We start from the raw sequence: 22,172 nt of genomic DNA, 5'->3' as shown, positions 1-22,172 counted from the left end.
GGTCAAATTTTCACTCCCTTGATCATTTGTAGAAAATACTCAGTAAATTCTAAACCACAGTTCAAGTACTCCATGAAGTTTCATAATAAACTTAAGAGCCTAGTGAACCGTGATATTTGTTTTTCTTGATGTGAAGTCTCTTTTAGTGCTGGAAATAGTTACCACTGGCCATGGTGGGTGGAAAGGGTAGGTGAAGTTCCGCCAACAAAGACCAGGGAACATCCAAGACTCCAATTGAGGCTAATCAAGATCTTCCTTACTACTTGAAACAAAGCTGTGTTTTCTTTATGCAACTTCCTGCAAAGTTGGAATTCTAACTGAGTACAAAATAAAAACAGAAAATGCTGGAAACACTCAGCAGAGGTCAGGCAGTATTAGTGGAAAAAGAAACAGTGCTAATATTTCAGTCAAAAAACCCTCATCAGAGAGGGGCGAGGGAGGGTTAGGACAAAGAGAAAGTTTAACTCTTTCCCTTTCTATCTGGCCTGCTGAGAGTTTTCAGCATTTTCTGTTTTTATTTCTAATTGCCAGCTTTTTGATTTTATAAGTGTAAATTGTTTTTATTAGCAGTTTTTGGCTGTTGAGAAAAAAAAGATAAAGAGCTCATATTTGGAACCAAACTCATGGGCTATCTGCTAACAGTGTGTGTACATCTGAGACAAGGACAAACCTACAGCACTGGAGAGAACCTCCAACTACTCTTTCTCTGTAAAATCCTTTGAATTCACTGTCAGAAGTGAAGCAGCATCAGGATCCTCTCCAAGGCCAACAATGTCAAGAGTGAGGCTCTAGTTACGTCAGCGAGCTCCAGTCAGTAGGCCATTCCATTCATGTGGCTGACACTGTTCCCCCAAAACAGGCATCCTACTCTGAGCTCCAACGCAGCAAGAAATTCCCAGGACATAATGTTCTCAAAGCCTCCTCACTCATTCTGTGGGAATTCCTTGTCCATGACCACTCAAAATGGAGAATGAGCATCCTGGATGGCACCGAGAAGCCCAGGCTACATCGTCGAGAGCACCCAAAAGCCCAGCATAAAAAAGTCAAAAGTCGAGTACATGTATGCACGGGTGCAATGAAAAACTTACTTGCAGCAGCATCACACATAGCATCAGATAACATTCACATGAAAATCATAAATTAAACATAAATTATACACAATTTTTACAAGGAAAAACACAATTAGAACAAAAAAAACGAAGTCCATTGTAGTGCAAAGTGGTCATTGTGTTGCAATACTGAGGAAGTGATTAGGATTGTGCAGGTTAGTTCAAGAGCCAAATGGTTAAAGGGAAATAATTCTTGAACCAGGTGGTGTGGGACTTCAGGCTTCTGTACCTCCTGCCCAATGGTAACTGCGAGCAGATAGCATGGCCTGGATGGTGGGGATCTTTGATGGTGGATGTTGCCTTCTCAAGGCAGCGGCTCATGCAGATACTGCCAATGGTGGGGAGGGATGTGCCCGTGACGTATTGGGCAGAGTCCACTACTCTCTGCAGCTTTTTATGTTCCTGCACATTTGAACTGCCGTATTAGACCACGATGCAACCAGCCAGGATACTTTCAACAGTACACCTGTTTTCGGTGACATGCCGAACCTCTTTAACCTTCTGAGAAAGTATAGACGGTGACGTGCTTTCCTTGTAATTGCCTCTATGTACAGGGGAAAAGGTAGGAGTGCCCTACTTCCCGCACTACCCACCCATCCTCCTCTACTGCGGGGAAGTCTGTGGGCCCCACCAGCCAGCTCAGAACCCACAGAATTAGAATGGAAGCAAGTTGTCCATGATCCTGAAGGACTGCATAAGTAAAGGAGAAATGCACTTACAAATACACTTCGCCAAACACTCCCAATATCAGACAGAGTTTCCCCACCTCCTCCAGAGTTGAGGTCTGGGGTAGATCAGTCAAGTTCATATAGAACAATGGGGCAGGCTTGAGGGACTCTGTGGCTGACTCCTGCTTCTATTTTCTTGTGTTCCTGCATTATTATGGGGACCCTTTCAGATTTTTATTAAAAGAAATCTATCAAAGGAAAAAGACTTAAGGCTGTAAAGCAGACTGCACCCTTGGGAAGGGGGTCAAAACAAGTGAATGGTTATTAAGACTAAGATATCTTTATTAGTCACATGTACATCAAAACACACAGTGAAATGCATCTTTGCGTAGAGTGTTCTGGGGGCAGCCCGCAAGTGTCGCCACGCGTCCGGCGCCAACATAGCATGCCCACAACTTCCTAACCCGTACGTCTTTTGGAATGTGGGAGGAAACCGGAGCACCCGGAGAAAACCCACGCAGACACGGGGAGAACGTACAAACTCCTTACAGACAGTGGCCGGGATTGAACCCGGGTCTGAATGAAGCAAGTGATCACACCTCCTGCAGCTCATTTTTGGAGATCTGAAAGGAATTTCACAGAATTGATTTCTCCCTGAACCAGGCCAGGGTTGTTTTATTTAATGAATCCTTAAATGTCAGGAATGAAACTTCAGCCTTAGAAGTTGTAAAGCAGAACAAAGGCGGGGCTAACAGGGTTAAAGTAAGAGCACAAGTTACAGAAATGTGGTATGCAGTGCCTTGAACTTAAAAGGGTGCAGGGTGATGCAATCAAGATGCTTGAAACGATTGAGGGATGCAGAAGGGTAGATATAGAGAAGGTGTTCCATCTAGTGGTGAAATCCAGAACAGGATCGAACTTGGGAGTGAAATCAGGAAATCACATTTACAGATAAAAGGTACTGGAAATCCAGAATCATTTCCCAACTGAACTCACTGGCTAAAAAGGTGGTAGAGAAAGGAATCCGCATTACATGTACCCATGTGAGGGCTGGAAGACTGGGACCTGGAATCAGACTAAATAACTTTTTGTTTTGGCCTGCATTGATCCTGTGGGCTGAATGGCCCACTTCTGTGCTGTTGATTTCTATGATCCCTGTGAAGCTTCAGTTGTGAGATCAATAGATTGCTGGCAGGCAAGTATATTGAGAGCAACACACAAAAAGCTGGAGGGACTCAGTGGGTCAGGCAGCATACTGAGGACTTGCAACAGAGTTAGGTAAATGTTGAGTTGCAAATTAGTCACTAATTGAAAAGTGGAACAGGCCCAAGGGGCTGAATGATGTAATCCTGTTCCTATGGATTTGTTTGCCAAAAAGGAAGAGAGTTACGGGGTAAACTAGACTGCCGGGGTGAATGGGGCAGGTTCACTGTGCCCAATGACCCTTCAATGCATGTTCAGGAATGAGAAAACAAAGCTTTCCCTTTCATGTTAGTATATATAAAAAGATACAACTGAGAAAAAGCCATTTTCTGTATCCTCCTCGCTGTCATGTGACCAATTTAAGAGTCCTCTCCCACCCCTATTAACTGGTCTGAATTGGGAAGAAAATCAACTTTCTTTCTGCAACAGTAATCCATCTACTGTGCAGGTTGGTAATTCAAAGTGTGATATTATTCCACTTGTAAGTCTAATTCTTGGCTTCTTCAGTTTATAATCTGATCACCTGGTCCTACCCCTCCAGGACACTGCCCTAAAGTCCCCCTCATCCAGTCAAAAATTAAGTTATGTCACCTTGTTTATTTTTTTAAGAAAAAAATCACCCATCCCTCATGTTCTCTTCATTATTCAATGATCTAAACCTTGGAATGGTCTTGATTATCCTGCTCGTAATTTTTTCCATTATCAGAACATCTGTGTTTTCTTAACAGCTCACCAACATAAGACAATTTCCATTAAAAACCAGATAAAGGGTCTGACACAACGAGATGATGTTATTTTACCATCTAACGTGTTGGAAGGGTGGACAATGGCTACAGAGAGATTGTGGTGCTCGTTTAGTGAAAAGGTGGAAAGCACAAAGCAGTAGTCACTGTCCAATACTGTACTCTGTTCCAATGACTCATTGAGCAATGATCCTTATGTTTTACAATTAATAAAATAAAGTGTACATGTGGCGTAAATCCCCTAGCTAACCAAACTTAAAGAGCACTATGTTTCCATTCCCATCTTCTGTATTGACTCCTTGAGGTCTTCCATTTTCTGCCAAATTTAAAGCCTCAGTTCTGGCTCAATTGGCTGCATTCCCATTTCCGAGTCAGAAGGTTAAGGGTTCAATCCCCACCCCAGAGACAAATACCTATGCTGACCTCCAAGTGGGGTACAGAGGGAGCACTGCACTGTGGAAGGTACAGTCTGTTAGATGCAACAAAACGATCTGCTGGAGGAACTCAGCAAGTCGAGCGACATCTGTGGGAGGAAAGGAATTGTCAATGTTTCGGGTCAAAACCCTGCATGAGGACCGAGAGTGGAAGGGGGAGGTGGCCAGTGTAAAGAAAAGGGGAGAGGTGTGACAGGAGTCCGAGGTGATTGCTGGACTAAGGAGTGGTGCAAGATGATAGGCAGATTGCACCAGGGAGAGGAGGAAGGGGGAGTGGAGTAACCCCTCCCCAGTCACCTCAGACTCCTGTCTCACCACTCCCCCTCCCCTCTTTACACTGGCCGTCTCCCCTCTCAGTCCTGACGCAGGGTTTCAACCCAACACAACGACAACTCCTTTCCTCCCACAGATGCTGCTTGGCCCACTGAGATTCCAGCACCAGCAGTCTCTTGTGTCTTCACATTCCTTCAGATAACACATTAAAACTAGACTCCGTTAGCCTCAGGTAGGTGTGAAAGACCAAAGCAGCACGTCAAAGAAAACTGGAGAAGATAATCCAAGTGTTTCCTCAAAACTTATCCTTCAACCAGCACCAGCATGGTGGGTGCATAGAATTAATTCCCAGAGGAAGCTGCAGTCAGGTATAATTACAATGTTTAAAAGACATTTGGATAAATGGGTAAAAAAGGCCTAGAGGAAAATGGGGCAAAACAAGCAAATGGGACTAGTTTAGATTGACATCTTGGTTGGCATGGATGAGTTGAGCTGATGGCCTGTTTCCGTACTGTACAACTTTATAGCTCTATTCAAGAACCACCTCAAACACAGATCATCTGCACGTTGTTGGTTGGATCTTCATGATTGCCTCCATTCCTCCATTACAGTTCCAACCAGACTTCAGAAGTCATCAATGCTCCCTAAAGCGTTATTCACAGGTAAGTCGTTGGCTGATTTCTTTAAGCCATTGCTTATGATTCTGCAAGCATTTTGATGTCTTTCGCTGAGTTCCTTCAATCTACAAGAAATGGTGTGATAACTTCCAGAGGAGATCTTATTTTATACTGACTTCATGGCTTTTGCACCATTGTGAAATGAGCCCCAGTACAGCTAGGTGGTGGAATTGATGAGGATGTGGGGATAAATAGCTACAGGAAAAAATAATGGGGGAAATGGGAGTGACATGTGGTCCAACATACTTGATGGGCTGAATGGCTTTCTTCTACGTTGTAAGCAAATATGGAATTTGATGAGGGGTGCTGGGCTGCTGTGTGAGCTGAGGAGAGGCAGTGCATAAACAATTCCTCCTAGATAGGCTGCAGGCAAGCCCGGATCCCCACCTAGAAACAGTCCTGCACTAAACCCTCCCTCCGCCACGAGCAACCGCAGAATCTGCCCAGCCACCAGGAAAATCCATTCCAACCAGAGCTTTAATTGGCTCATACCATATTCTATACACGCTAACTAATCACTACCAAATGCCAGGCTTCATGTCCCTTTACATGTACTAGCCATTGTCATTATCGACCCTCTGTTGTTTGGTCTATTAGCTATGTATTCAGTGCAGCCTAACGCGTTGACAAATTTGTTGCACTGCAATTTGTGTGTGTGTGTGTGTGTGTGTGCGCGCGCGCACATTTGTGGGCAATCCTACTAAGACCCACTATCAGCTTTACCATGGTACAAATGATATTATTTCCGTAGAACATCAACGGTCCATTCTTTAGACTTTTCTATATCTTAGTATAAGGTTTCTCTATGTTCAATTAGCTCTGCCTTTACATAAATCAATTTCAAATGTGCTGGTTAACAAATTAAGTAATGTGGCCTTGTGACTGCGACAGTGACTGATACAATTTTGCATAAGAATGGAGTAGATACAGCCTGCAGCCTGTAGAATTGCAGCGATTAGCTCCAAGGCAGAGACGGGAAGCATGGAACACTGCTGACCAGTACAAACTGTTGATAGCCATGGCTGCCCTACTGGTGTGGAGAAAAATTTAGAATAGGGGACTCATTAGAAGATGCCAACAAGAGATCTTCCCCCCCCCCCCCCCCACCACCCCCCATCAATTTTCCACACAGATCAGGAGTCTGCAAATCTGAATAAAATTAGCCCTACACTTGAGAGAGGAAATGTGCAGTTTTCCTGGACCCACTGTCTCCTCATTTCAATTAAATCTTTGATTTTTAAGACTTTACAGATACTTTGCACTTTGCAGACACATTCCTCCAATTCTTTGGCCTTCAACATACAGAAGTCTAAAAACAGGCACTGAACACACAAGCAGGATTATTAAAGGTTATAACTAAAGGCTTTAATTTGAAATTTAAATATAGATCCGAAGGACTGAAAATTATGACAAAGCATTGGTACCAACGAGCATGTCAAACCTTACTTCTGATATGATACAGATTGTATTTGCATGACAGAATGCTGAAAGCAGAAAAGATACAACATCCTGTATAAGGAGCGTCTTCCACTTAGTTTTAGTTTGCATGAAATGTTCATTTTTGAGCTATGCTGATTTATCTTTCTGATCTCTTGCATAACTACCATTCCAAATTGGTTAAAATCCTACAGCACAGGATTTTGATTAAAATTAAGTGAAGGCTTTTTACTATTAAAATTGATATGTTCACATAGTAATTTGGCCTCTTTGTAAAAGTTGTCACCGTCCACTTCAAAAATAGTGACCATGGTAAAATAGGGCACTCTGGCAATGAATGACCCAGTAGGTCTTCCAGAAGTAACCAATTAATGATACCTCTGGTAGGCAATAGAGCAACAAAGTGTATCTGTGAGTAACTAAAATAGTAGAACCACGACACAAGTAGGGTAAAAGCAATTAACAGGCAAAATCTGATACCGAGTCATATTCAAGATGGTTTACAAACAAGACCAAAAGCTTGGTCAGAGAGAATGGATGCTAAAATGTATCTCAAAAGGAGGAGAGATTGGTGTTGGGTTTATGAAGCAAAGTCTGGAGCCTGGGTCTTGGCAGCTGAAGCCATGGGTACCAGTGAAAGGACAAAGGAAATCAGGGATGTACAAGAGGCCAAATTTGCAGAAACGAATGTAGAGGGATGTTTTCCTGGGGTGCAAAGCCTCAGGACGATCCAAACACAAGGATGAGGACTTGAAGTTTGAGGAGTTGCTGAACCAGATACTCCAAGTGACGACGGACTGGGCAAAATTGTTAATGATGTCCAATTCAAAACTTGTAATGATGGCAAATTTGATTAACAGAATGTGAACTGCCTCTCCACAACAAATGGCACAATAAGTCATAAATCAGGAATAAAAAGCTCGTCTCGGTATTAATGGTCATGAGATTATAAACGTAACTCTGGCTCACAAATGTCCTTCAGGGCTGGACACCTACTGTCCTTGCCTGGTCTGACCTATATATGTGACTCCAAACCAACCAATGATGTCAACTCTTAACTGCCTCTTCATTTTAGGGACAATTACAGATAGATAATAATTGTCAACATTGCCAGCAATGTGCACGCATCCTGTGAACAAATAAATAACGCCTCAAAGAACTAGCTCACAGTGGTGGAATAAAGTACTGCCTGTGTTAAATTTGGTCAAGTATTTTCTTTAAAATTGATGAACCCAAGTTCAATTTGGTTTCTTAATAAAAATAATTCCTGACGTCCATTCCAATATTTTTGGTAAATTTGGTAATACAATCAACTGGCTCTCAAAAATAAGTGGTCTGTTCTACCTTCTTCAAATACCAGGTAGACTAAAAAAAACAGAAAATGCTGGAAACAGCAGGTCAGAGAGTGTCTGCAGAAAGAGAAACAGCACCAGTGTTCCAAGTCAAAGACAATCAGAACTGCGAAAGTAAGAAACCAAGCCAATTTTCAAGTTGTAGATAATTGGGTGAGGGATGGATAGGACAGAGGAAATAACTCTTACAGATGGTGGAATCTTGTTGAAGGTGGCAGAAATTGAGAAGGCTAATCTGTGAATGTCTAGGCTGATAGGGTGGAAAATGAGGACCAGAGAAACTCTATCAGATGCTTTCCCAGTTCTGTGGAGGGTCTTTGACTGGAAATGTTAACTCCTGTCTCTCTCTCTGTAGATGCTGCCTGACGTTGAGTATTTCCGGCATTTTCTGTTTATAATTCAGATTTCCAGCATCAGCAATTTTTTTTAAATTTCCAATTCAGACATTGGAACAAACTGATCAAAGAAGCTTTAAGCCCTTTGTAAGTAGATACCAGAATAAACCTAAACATTGCACAAAACTCAAAAAACAACACCCTTAAAAAAAAGTATTCCAAATTCAAAAAAGCCATTCCTACCCCCATCTTTTAAGACTTTATACTGGCCCTTAAGTCAAAGGTTACCAGAAAAATTAGCTATGTGACTGCATTACTGACATAATTTCCACACAGAGCAGTTATCTTAAATTAGAAATGCAGTCTCCAGCTTGTCCTCATTTGTAATAAGCTGGTTGTTTATTGAATTACCTCTGCCTGCTATAAATAACACTTTTATGAGCTGCCTCTTTTAAGACAAATTTGGGTAATGGAATGTGAAAAATTGGTCTTGTGATTGCCACAGAAAGCGAGAACATTTTATGAAAAATACAGAGAAACAGAAAAGGCCAATAAAGTGCATCTGGAATAAAGAGCAGGCTAATAAACAACAATCGGAAAGGAAACTTATTTCCATATCAGACAGCCTGGAACTAACACTCAGATTAGCAATTGACCTGACCAGGTCAACAACGCATCACAGCAAACATTTCACATCCAAAACACTGTGGGCTACAAGAACTGCCTACACACATTTGCTAAGCACGTGTCTCTGAAATGAAGCTCACCACAGAGCACAACACGCACTCCTCCTTACATGCTACCGAGGATAAATTTCTACCTCATAAAGTACATGCTGATAGCTTTGTTTTAAGGCTACCTACCTGTACTGAGGATGGAAACAATGAGACCTATAACAAGAAAAATGACTGCAGAGGTCCCTGGTGCTCTAGAATTCCTTCCTTAAACAACCCCACCTTTCTGCCTCCTTTACCTCCTTAAAGATATTGCTCAAAAAGTCTCTCACCAAACTTTAGGTCACTTGAGCTAAGATATATTTATGTGGCTTGGAGTCTATATTTTTTTAATGATGCTCCCCTGAAAAGTCTGGGGAAACTAGATTAAAGGCACTACATAAATGGAAGTAGTAGTTGTTCTTGGCCAGCGCCATATGAATGAGCTGACAGAATTCTCCTCACTGCTTACAAACATCCCTTGGTTGAACAAGCACAGTCCTTTGCTCTTGCAATTCAATTATCTAATTGTTTAATTTATCTTAAACCATATTCTGCTGGAATCAAAGCCACAGTGGCATAGCACTTTCAGTAACCTCATTGAATGAAGGGTTCTGGGCTGGCTATACACTTACTCTCCATCATTTTCAGACATTGTTAGGAAGTGGAGGAGGGACTGCTCATTCCATGAGAGCTCCTGGAAGATTTCTTGACAAGAAAGTGCCAATGAAGATAGATATGGTCAAACAGAGGAGCAGAAATTCATCCTCAACTGTGCATATTAAACATACAATATAACAGCAACCATGTGTAGTATTCCACTTTTCCATACTATTCTATCAAGCTGGATCACACTGGCTCTCGCCTACGGCCTGGGTGTCCATACTCCTGAACCAAATATTGAGGGTCAATGTGAATGGTCACCCACCTGAACCGAGCAAGGAGGCCCAGCCTGAATCTTCACCCAGAGGGCCACCCTGCACACCCAAGAACCTTCCCACCAATTGGAGTGGTTCAGGAGCAGTGACTTGCCCCAGGCAATACATACTGAAGCCTGACTGCTGGAAAACACCCTGACAGCCTTTTGACAGCTCCCTGCTGCAAAAGGCCTTTGAACTGTTTTAATTGTCACTAATAATCAGTTGCATGAATACCCAATTCAAAAGCCTTAAATAAATGTAAAAAATGTAAAAATAATATTTAATTAAAAGCACCTTAAGCTGTAGAAATTGGTCAAAAACATCAACAAATAAAGAAAAATAAAGAAAACTGCCTAACCTTTCACTCAGGGTCATTGTTCCTATTCAAATGAGTGGGGTCAAATTACTTCTGCCAATCACCCTGGGAGAAAGCCGAGGGGCCAGATGCAAAGCACATCCAGCCCTTACTCTGGACTGCAGTGGAGCAGCAGATCAGATACAGTAGGAACCGAGCACCAGCTCACCTCTGACCCCTGCAGTTCAATGCAGCAGTGCAGAAGTCAGAGACTATCTGAACACCAAAGCCTATCTGGATGTATCATGGCTTGATATAGCAACTGCTCTGCCCGTGACCACAAGAAACTGCAGAGAGTTGTGAACACAGCCCAGCACATCACGGAAACCAGCCTCCCCTCCCTGGACTCTGTCTATACCTCTCGCTGCCTTGGTGAAGCAGCCAGCATAATCAAAGACCCCACCCACCCGGGTCATTCTCTCTTCTCTCCCATCAGGCAGAAGATACAGGAGCCTGAGGGCACATACCACCAGGCTCAAGGACAGCTTCTATCCCACTTGTATAAGACTATTGAACGGTTCCCTTATACAATATGATGGACTCTTGACCTCACAATCTACCTTGTTATGACCTTGCACCTTATTGTCTACCTGCAGTGCACTTCCTCTATAGCTGTGACTCTTTACTCTGTATTCTGTTATTGTTTTTACCCTGCACTACCTCAATGCACTGTGTAATGAATTGATCTGTACGAACAGTAAGCAAGACAAGTTTTTCGCTGTACCTCGGCACAAGTAACAATAATAAACCAAATACCAGCTAGCAGCTCCTCACTGAACCATCAGCAAACAGAAAGCACAACCCAGCCCAATGAAGTTCAGCCTTTACAACATGCAGCCAAGGGCAAATTTCTACTCCATGGGGTCCCACTACCAATGAATAAAGCAGTCAACTTTTCCAACCCAGTTATCATCATTTAATATCCTATCCAGGCATTGCACCAGGAAACACAGCGTTTTGGACCTTGCAGAACGCTTACACTGCAAACTGGCACTGAAAAGATTCAAAAGTTTTTCTTTTTTGTTCAGGTACTCATTGGCAGACTTGCCTCCAGCATCTTAACCAAAAGATCCAAGTTCCAAAACTGCCCACGTTGTTACTCAAGTTGTCATTTCAGATTTGAGGAAGGTACGGTACAGAATGGAGTTAATTTGCTACGCAGTTTTTTTAGGAAGTTGGTGCAGCTCCCATCTCCAGGAAGGGAAAAGTAATGGTCAAGGCGTCTATGTCCTATCCACTCTCGTCTCCTATCAGATTCCATTATCTGCAGTCCTTTGTCGCTCCACCTCTCACCTCCCAGCCCCTGTCCCCATTTCTGCTCGTCCCCAACTGGACCCACCTATCGCTTGCTCGCTCTTGCTCCACTCCTTTATTCTGGTTATCTCCCCTCTATGTTCCAGTCCAGTTGAAGGGTCTCGACCCAAAACATCGCCTGTCCCTTTCCCTCCACAGATGCTGCCTGACCTGCTGAGTTCCTCCAGCATCACAAGATCACAAGACAAAGGAGCAGAAGCAGGCCATTTGGCCCATCGAGTCTGCTCCGCCACTTCACCATGAGCTAAACTATTCTCCCATCCAGGCCCAATTCCCGGCCTTTTCCCCATATCCCTTGATACCCTGACTAATTAGATACCTAGCAATCTCCTCCTTAAACACCCCCAATGATCGGGCCTCCACAGCTGTATGTGGCAACGAATTCCATAAATCCATGACCCTCTGGCTAAACAAATTTCTCCTCATTTCTGTTCTAAATGGGTACCCTCTAATTCTAAGACTGTGCCCTCTTGTCCTGGACTCACCCACCAAGGGAAACAACTTAGCCACATCTACTCTGTCCAGTCCTTTCAACATTCAACATGTTTCTATGAGGTCCCCTCCCTTGGCTGTTGCTCCAGATTCCAGTGTCTGCAGTCTCTTCTGTCTCCCTCTACTGGTTCTCCACACTGAGGGAGCCTGGTGCACAGTGGCACAACGGAAAGAACCAGGCCAAGTGAAAGAACCTCCAGCCAGCTACCCACAACTCGAGTTACAATATCGCACCAGAGTCAAAAGCCGTGGCCTCCTTCCCTCAAAGTGAACCACAAATGAGACACAACTTGGCCAACTGGCCCTACCTTGACAGCCATCAGCGTGTCACTGGGTGTATGCCGCATCTTCTCCACTACGCCGTACGCGCCGCGGCCCAGCTCCGAGAGTGGTTCCAGATCGTCAGCTTTCACCTCAAAGTTCTGTGGAAGCAAACACTCGAGTTTAATGGTCTACAGTAAACAGGCCGGCGGGTAAACACAGTGCAGACCAGCGGATTACCATCTCAAATCGACCAGCTAATCCAAATGGGCTGCACAGGTGGTGATTAAAGCAGGTGGAACCTCAGACATTGTGTGTCATCCACTGGGAGTCCAATGAAGTACAAACATCTCCAGCAAGGCCGATCACCCTCAGTCAGATAACACGGTGTAATTTTAAAGACAGGAATATTACACCTTGTACAAGCAGTGCTCTCCAGATGCTAATGGAGAAAGGGTGGGTACTACACTCTGTCCAAAGAAATCCATAGCAACATTAACACTGCAACAAATAGATCTTGAGGCTATCTGAGGTACAGTGGGGATCTTGACTTCTCAATGCTTAATTTGCAAAAGACTAGTATACAGATACAGCAAGTACTTAGGAAGGCTCACAGCACATTACCGTTCAGTGCTAGGAGAAATGAAAGCAAAGTTAGGAGGTAATGGTTCAGTTTCATATAGGATTGGTGAGACCCCACCTCGAGTACTGCATACACTAGTGGTTTCCTTACTTAAGGAAGAACGTTAATGCTTTGGAAGCAGTCCAAAGGAGGTTTACTAGACTTACCCCTGGAACGGCCCATTGTTCCATGAGGAAAGGTTGGATAGACTAGGCTTCAATCTGCTAGAGACACAAGAGACTGCAGATGCTGGAATACGGAGCAACACACAAGTTGCTGGAGGAACCCAATGGGTCAGGCAGCATCTGTGGAGGGAAATGGACAGTCGATGGTTCAGATCGAGGTCCTCCATCTGGACCAATCCAGATGAAGGGTCTCGACCCAAGACGTCAGCTGTCCATTTCTCTCCACAGATGCTGCCTGACCCGCTGGGTTCCTCCAACATCTTGAGGTTGCTCTTGAATCCGCTGGAGTTTAGAAGAGTGAGGGGTGCCTTGACTGCAACATTAAAAGATCTTCAGACGTCAGGACAGGGTGGAAATGGAGAGGATGATTCCTCTGGTGGGAGAATCTAGAAATAGGGGTCACTGTTTGAAAATAAGGGAGTCCACTTAAGATAAATCTAGTTTTTTTTCCTTCAGGGTTGAGAGTCTTTGGAACTCTCTTCCTCAAAGGCCGGTGAAAGCAGAGTTCTTAAATATTTTTATTGAATATTAAATATAAAGGTAGATAGGTTCTTGATGAGTTAGGTTATTGTGGGTGGACAGGAATACAGAGTTGGGGTTGCAATCAGATCTTTGAGTCATCAAGCAATACAGCATGGATGCAGGCCCTTCAGCCCAACCAGTCCATGCCGACCACGGTGCCCACCCAACTAGTCCCAATTTCCTGCATTCGGCCCATATCCCTCCAAGCCCGCCCCTCACATACCTATCGAAGTGCTTCTTCAATGATACTATTGGACCTGCCTCAACCACTTCCCCGGCAGCTCATTCCATAAACTCACCACCCTCTGCGTGAAAAAGTTGGCCCCTCAGGTCCCTTTTAAACCTTTCCCCTCCCACCCTAAACCTATGCCCCCTAGCTTTGGACTCCCCTACCCTGGGGAAAAGTCTGTTACCATCCACCTTATCTATGCCTCTCAGAATTTTAAACGCTTCTGTAAGGTTGCCTCTCATTCTCTCATGTTCTTATTAAACAGTGGAGTAGGTTTGAGGGGCTGCATGGCCTATTCCTGCTTCTAATTCAGAAGTTCATAAATGATGACTTGCCACTCTTTCGAAACATCAAAAGAAATTCAGAGGTAATTTTCATTTATTCAAGAAGTTTCCCTGCAATCTGCAGCAAATTTACTTCTGGTCACCAATGGGAGCGTTAGTCTTGTACCCCCACCGGCTCACCACCCCCACTTTGTGCTCCTGACATCAGGCTCCACGTAGTAATAGCACCAACCGTCAAAAGTGGGCAGCTAATACTGCAGCACAGGCTATCGAAAGCTAATTTCCCAAAACACTTTGATGCAAAAGGAAGCAAAGATTTCTTTTTAAATATTTCAAACAGAATGGTTGGCATCTGAACAAGAAAATTGACAGGGTTTCCAGAGTTAGAGATGCGATGGATTCCAGCATTTTAAGAATATAAAGGTTTAAGCCAATCCCAAAGGAATACGAAGGCGGAGGCAAGGCACCTGTCAATAGAGAGTCAACTGACAGAAGACGTATGTGGTTCAGCTATTTATATATATATTCACATCCAGAGATCCTGCCATAACTCAGTCAGTTGACGTGTCAGATGCTGCTTCATCTTGGCAGGAGTTTTGTCCCGTATAAAGCACTATGCTGCCAGGTGACCTGACAATCCCTTAAGGATAAGGGGATAATTGCTGTTAGGTGATAGAGCTGGGCAAGGTCAGAAATTCCCTGTGGTTCAGGCCTCCTGGGAACAAAGACAGGCAGAGGTTGCAAACAATATTTGGCCCTTGAAGCAAGGCTGGCATGGATTCCAATTTTCATTCCAAGTCACTCTCCCTTAAAGTGTGATAAGTATGTCCAACAGATAAGAAGGCAGCTAACTGATCTTCTAGTATAAAATATTGACAATTATATAGAGAATGTGGGCTATTAGCATTATGAAAATGGTAAATCATCCTGTGTGGTGAATAACAAGCTCCTTATAACTGGTGAATTTTGTCTAATAAAACCTCTAGTGACCAGGTAAAGTGCACAACCTGTGTGGTAACCGTGCAGACCTGTCCCAGAGTGGAGCTGTCAGCAGAGGCTCAGCAGATCTCACAAACACACACACCTCTGAAGTCCCAGGTTCTGCCACAGTCCGACGAGTTGAGCATAAAATCGAGGCTGAGGTTCCAGAGGGACAGCTGCACTCTCTTTCAGATGAGACAGTAACAGAGGCCCCTTCTGGTCCCTCGGAGGGCCGATATTTATCCCTCACTCAACATTGCCAAAAGAAGTCCTGACGCTGCACCTCAAGTCTGGCACTGAATCAATATTCACGGTGAAGTACATTCCAATACTAAAATGCAATGACTGCTTGGTAAAGCTGCAGTATTTCAACATCTGCACCACCGTGAGGAACTGATGTGACTAATTTCACTTTTCAGACTTGGTACTATGCACGTCTTGCTGTATCCCAACATTTCATGGTTGGGATTCTGCTCGGGCACCGTGTGATACTTGTACTGAGACCAATGAGCAACTTTACAGTGTACTCATGGATTGTTGCTGCCCCCTCAAGGCCACAGAGCTCCACTGCGTCAAGGCCAGATTATCTCAGAGGGCCACAGATACATTCCCTCCCTTTCCATGTGCAAGCATAAAATACAGAACAGTACAGCGCAGGAACAGGCCCTTCAGTCCACTGTGTCTGTACTGAGCATGATGCCAATTCAAATTAATCCCATCTGCCTGTACATTATACCAGAAGTTAAATAGTTTTGTGGATACTTATTGGTCAGGCTGCTGTTTATCGATAACAGCTCGGTGTTCAACACCATCATCCCTTCAGTACTAATCCAGTGCACAGGATCGCAAGAGGCTGTGGAGGGTTGTAGACTCAGCCAGCTCCATCACAGGCACAACCCTCCCCACCATCAAGGATATCTCCAAGAGGTGGTGCCTCAAGAAGGCAGCATCCATCATTAAGGACCCTCACCACCCGGGACATGCCCTCTTCTCGTTACTACCACTGGGGAGGAGGTATAGGAGCCTGAAGACCCACACTCAGCGGTTTAGGAACATCTTCTTCCCCTCCGCCATCAGATTTCTGAACGGTCCATGAACCCATGAACACTACTTCATTATCCCTTTTTTTGCACTATTTCACTGTGTGTTTCGATGTACATGTGACTAATAAAGAAATCTTATTTCGTGGTTCATAGTAATTTTTATTTCTTGCAGTGTACTGCTGCCATGAAACGACAAATTTCATGACATATGTCAGCGATAATAGACCGGATTCTGATTCTGGTCTCAATTTCAGCCACTCCAGCATGCTGTACCATTCCACACAGACCACGTCCAACAGCAAGCGCTAGGATGGGACTTTGCACACAACCAAACAAGGCATCCAAGAACAGAAGCCCCAGAAACAATTGTTCATACAACTGTGAAAGTAAACATTAGCATAGAGTCCAACACTTAGAATCAGCAAACACTCTGCAACACAAGTTACTGCCTTTTAAATCAGAAGCACAATGTTAAAAGCCATCTGCTAAATTCTCTCAAGTCAAAGACAGGACAAATGCAGTTGTTGCCTGCAGGATGACGAGGTTTGGCCCAGTTGGATACCCTACCTGACGCCAAAGACAATTCCTTTGCTGGGCTATTGTTACTGGCAGGTTTTTAACGAATCCTATTGCAGCATCTTGCCCCCCTCTGATCACAGCAGAGTGGGTATTCATAAGATAAGATCTTTATTAGTCACATGTACATCGAAACACACAGTGAAATACATTTTTTGCATAGAGTGTTCTGGGGGCAGCCCGCAAGTGTCGCCACGCTTCCGGCACCAACATGGCATGCCCACGACTTCCTAACCCGTACGTCTTTGGAATGTGGGAGGAAACCGGAGAACCCAGAGGAAACCCATACAGACACAGGGAGAACGTACAAACTCCTTACAGACAGCAGCCGGAATTGAAACCGGGTCGCCGGCGCTGTAATAGTGTTACGCTAACCACTACACTACCGTGCCTGCCTTATAGGAAAGGGAAGGAAGCCTTTCAGACTTTCGAGCCTGCTCCACCATTCAATAAGATCAAGGCTGACTGATGATCTAATTCTACACATCCGCCTTTGCTCCACTTTCTTTAACACCTTGGTTATCAGTGATCTAACCAGCCCCAGACTTAAAACTAGCAGCTGTCCCAGCACCAACGTCCCTTATGGAAGGGAATTCTAAATTATCCAAGTAGGATTTGCCCATTTCAGCTCACAGTTCCCTTCCATTGACAGAAGACGGATGCAGTGGCATTATGGTCAAGATACTAGACTAGCATCCAGAGAACCAGGCAATGAATGGGTCATTGACCTGGATCCAGAGACACAAGTTCGAATCCTGTTTCAAAATCGAGGGAATTTAAATTCAATTGATTAAATAAGTCTGGAGTGAAAATTTCTTGCTAATAAAGGTAACCATTCAACAATTTGCAATAAAAATCCATTCTGGAAAGGATGCAGAGAGATTCACCAGGATGTCGGCTGGGATGGAGCATTTCTGTCATTAGGAGAGATTGGATAGGCTGGGTTTGTTTCTCTTGGAGGGGAGGTGGCTGAGGGGGACCCGAAAGAGGTGTACAAAGTTATGAGGGGCGTAGATAGGATAGACAGCAGGAAACTTTGCCCCATGGCAAAGGAAGCTAAAACTGGAGGGGGTAGTTTTAGGGTAAGGGGAAAGAAATAAGGGCTTTAGGGGGGGATCTGAGGAAGAACCTTTGCACCTAGATATTGGCTGGAATCTGGAACGCACAGCCGGAGTGCATGGTGGAGGCCAGTACCCTCACATCACTTCAGAAATATCTGGACAAGCATTTGAATTGTCAAGGTGTCAAAGGTGACGGACTAAGTGCCCGTAAATGAGATTAGTGCAGAGAAGTACTTGATAGTGTTGTCACCGATTAACTGGACGCTGACAACCTGCACTCGTTTGTCAATCACTTGTGCACAAGGAGAACAGTCCAAACCTTGTCACCGAACTGTTCTAAAGTTTCAACAAAGGGTTGTCGTTTTTAAATATATATTGACCAATTAAAATCTTTGAGCACCTCATTTGCATATATAAAATACCAATCACGTCCCATTAATATGTGTGTTATGACCAATAGAAACTACATGTTAATAGTCAATAATACCTTAGAATTAGTAAAGTAATTGTACAATCGTTAGTGTATTGCCTTGCAATCCTTCATTTGCATCCTTATCTTGCCTTGGTGTGCCTGCTAACCTTGGCTCCCATGCTGTACAAAGAGGAGCTCTGCTCTCAAGGACCTTGCTCAGCACGGGTGACTGCAGACCGTCTGCAAAGCATCTCTGCCTGCACACGACCTTAACCCTTGCCACAGCGTCCACAACAGTTGGCACGTCCGTAGGGGAAAATGCTGCCGACCGGCACATTCCAGGCTGCAGGAGTACGTGCTGAGGGACACACTGAAGCTGGGAGCAGCCAACGCAAAGGCTCGGTGCGGAAGGACTAGAGTTTAGGGTTCTTCTGCCACTGGAGATGGAGGGGCGGGGTCAGGTGAGGAAGCCCCTTAATTGGTGTGAATATGGGATTGGGGTATCACCCCAGGGAGCCACACAGTGGGTTTTTTATAAAAAGGTAACACTAATGATTGATCCGTACATGAATGTAAAGGTTTGCACTGTTTTATTGTTGTATATAGTTTGTTTTTTGATGATGAATAAAGTTTATTTTATTTTATGTTACTCAACAGCTTCGGTTTTGATAGTGGAGTTAGATTTTTTTATAATAAAATTATTCCAACTTATCAATACTAATTAGTTATCATTTTTGTTTATTAATATGAAGCATTGTGATTTCTAGTGTGATTCAATACAATTTGTTTTGTAACATTTTGTTTTATTTTCCTTTGTTTCATGCATTTTGTACTTTTTATTTGGAATGAGTAAAAATATTGACAAAGAAGGAATAAAAACAAATAGTTGGCATGGGGATGATGGGCTGCAGGGTGTGCTTTTGTGCCATGTGACCTCTACGCCTGGTTCACTAATGTCCTTCAGAGCAGGAATGCCGCCATCCTTAACCAGTTTGGTGCATATGCCACTCCAGACCCTTCAGTGCGGTGGATTGTTAACTGCTCCTCCACATGGGCAATTAGGGACAGGCGATAAATGCCAGCCTTGCCAGTGACATCCACATCCTAAGAATGATTGAAAAAACAAGGGGTCTGAAGGAACCACTCTGACCCCTTTGGGCCCATGAGGAAATTCCAGAGCGATGGGCGTTGATTAAATTTGCAATTAAACATGGATCGAAGATAGATTTGGAGGAGCACAGATACCTTGGAAGGTTGAGAGGCTGGAAATGACAAGAGGGGCAAAACCAAGAGGGATTTGAAAGCAAAGAGGCTGGCCAGGAGGGTGTCAGAACATAGAACATTACAGCACAGTACAGGCCCTTCGGCCCACAATGTTGTGCCGACATTTTATCCTGCTCTAAGATCTATCTAACCCTTCCCTTCCACATAGCCCCCTATTTTTCTATCATTCATGTGTCTATCCAAGAGTCTCTTAAATGTCCCTGATGTATCTGTCCCCACAACCTCTGCAGGCAGTGCGTTCCAAGCACCCACCACCATGTGTAAAAAAAAACTTACCCCTGACATCCCCCTTATACCTTCCTCCAATCACCTTAAAATTATGTCCCCTCATGTTAGCCATTGTCACCCTGGGAAAAAGTCTCTGACTGTCCACTCGATCTATGCCTCTTATCATCTTGTACACCTCTATCAAGTCACCTCTCATCCTCCCCCTCTCCAAAGAGAAAAGCCCTAGCTCACTCAACCTATCCTCATAAGACATGCTCTCCAATCCAGACAACATCCTGGTAAATCTCCTCTACACCCTCTCTAAAGCTTCCACATCCTTCCGAATGAAGACATGTTGGAATACTCCATTCTACAGGGACTTCCCAACGCTGGGCGGGATAAGCAAAATCTCAGCTGGGCTCTTTCTTTTGCTCAATTAGACGCACAGAGTAGGCAGGCACGGTAGTACAGTGGTTAGCGTAACGCTATTACAGTGCCAATGACCCGGGTTCAATTCCAGCCGCTGTCTGTAAGGAGTTTGTACATTCTCCCTGTGTCTCCATGGGTTTCCTCCGGGTGCTCCGGTTTCCTCCCACATTCCAAAGATGTACGGGTTAGGAAGTTGTGCGCATGCTACGTTGGCGCTGGAAGCATGGCGACACTTGCAGGCTGCCCCCAGAACACTCTACGCAAAAAAGATGCATTTCACTGTGTGTTTCGATGTACATGTGACTAATAAAGATATCTTATATAAATCCTGACCTGACACAATCATACAGCTTGCACATTTATCCTTCTACAAAAAGATTTAAATCCTAAAATTTGAAAAGACAGTTTTGTTTTACTTTGGGTTATGGAGAAATGCTTAAAGCACTTCTGAGAAGCAACAAAGCGCACACTATTCTGGAAACGGGAACTATTCTGCTTTGGACAAGGAATAGGGATGCATCACCCTCAAGTGGTCAAAGCAAGCACAGCAGCTAAAGCAACTACATAGGGGTCAGAAGAACTTTAAGAAAAACACGATAATGCTGGAGGAACTCAGCAGGCCAGGCAGCATCTGTGGAGAAAAGCAGGTGGTCAACGTTTCAGGTCAGGACCCTTCTTCAGAACTGAAGGTAGGAAAAGGGAAGCCCAATACATAGGAGGGAAAAGCAGAGCAGTGATAGGTGGACAAAAGAGGGGAGGCAGCATGGACACAGGGAGGTGACAGGTAGATGCAGCTAAGAGACAGTGATAGGCGGGTGCGGGGGAGGAGGGGAGAGCAGATCCACTGGGGGATGGGTCAAAGGTAAGAAGAGAGAGGGAAAAAAGGGCTAGGAAAGGGAGGAAGAGACGAAACATGTTGGGCGGTGTTGGGGGGGGGGGGGATGGTGGTGTGGGGAAGAGGGTGAGGATTACCTAAAGTGGGAGAATTCAATATTCATGCCATTAGGCTGTAAGGTTCCAAAATGGTGCTGTTCCTACAGTTTGCGCATTGAACTGTCACACTGCCACCTGAAGTGATATTCCAGTCCCACAATGCAGAACAAAACTCAGGAAGTCGCAGAGCGATACAGCACAGAAACAGGCCCTTCGGCCCAACCAGTCCATACCAACCATCAACTACCCACTTACACCAACAGCGCGACGCTATTACAGCGCCAGCGATCGGAGTTCAATTCCCGTCGCTGTCTGTAAGGAGTTTGTACATTCTCTCCGTGTCTGCGTGGGTTTCCTCCGGGTGTTCCGGTTTCCTCCCACATTTCAAAAGAAGTACGGGTAGGTTAATTTAGGTTTAAAATGGGTGGCGCGGACTCATTGGGCGGGAAGGGCCTGTTACCATGCTGTAAATAAATTTAAAACAATAAAATAAAGAAAAAACTAATCCTACATTCATCAGGCTTTTTATTCTCCCCACATTCTTATCAACTCCCCCCAGATTCCACCACTCACCTCCATACTTGGGGCAACATACAACAGCTAATTAACCGACCAACCCACGTCTTTGGGATATGAAGAAAACCGGACCACCCAGGGGGAACCCCATGTGGTCACAGGGAGAACATGCAAACTCCACACAGACAGCACCGCTGGTCAGGATTGAATCCGGGTCTCTGGTGTCGTGGGGAATCAGCTCTACCAACTATGTCACTGTACTACCCTGCATTTCGTATCGTGGGCACCAAATTCTTCTGGTTTCCAAGGTGAGGCAGTAAACAGGTTTTTAATTAGATCTGACATCCATAAGTATAATAAAGGAAGACAAGACCATTCAGCCCATTTGAGCCTGTTCTGACATTCACAGCTGAGATGTGACCAACTCCATATCCCTTCATATCCTCAGTTAACAAAAATATATCAAGCTAAGATTTAAAACTAACAATGAACCCAACACCCAATAGTTGTTAATTTCCAAACCAACGCTACTCTTTAACTAATTTCCACTTCAAATTCTTCCACAGGTCTTTGTTCTCAGACAAATACTCAAGTACTAGAAT

At 44.3% G+C, this 22,172-nt stretch overlaps 1 protein-coding gene across 2 annotated transcripts in view; it reads right to left on the bottom strand.

Moving 5' to 3' along the window:
* Positions 1–22,172, bottom strand: part of map2k6 (mitogen-activated protein kinase kinase 6) — a 105,476-nt gene that overhangs the window by 42,620 nt on the left and 40,684 nt on the right. For both annotated transcript variants that reach the window (XM_052032802.1, XM_052032803.1), the window contains exon 4: positions 12,334–12,447. In XM_052032802.1, the coding sequence (XP_051888762.1) occupies positions 12,334–12,447 (114 nt within the window). The remainder of the gene's footprint in view (positions 1–12,333; positions 12,448–22,172) is intronic.

The sequence above is a fragment of the Pristis pectinata genome, chromosome 18 (genome assembly GCF_009764475.1).
Source record: "Pristis pectinata isolate sPriPec2 chromosome 18, sPriPec2.1.pri, whole genome shotgun sequence".
Taxonomy (NCBI): Eukaryota; Metazoa; Chordata; class Chondrichthyes; order Rhinopristiformes; family Pristidae; genus Pristis; species Pristis pectinata.
This window is presented reverse-complemented; position numbering and strand designations above follow the sequence as displayed.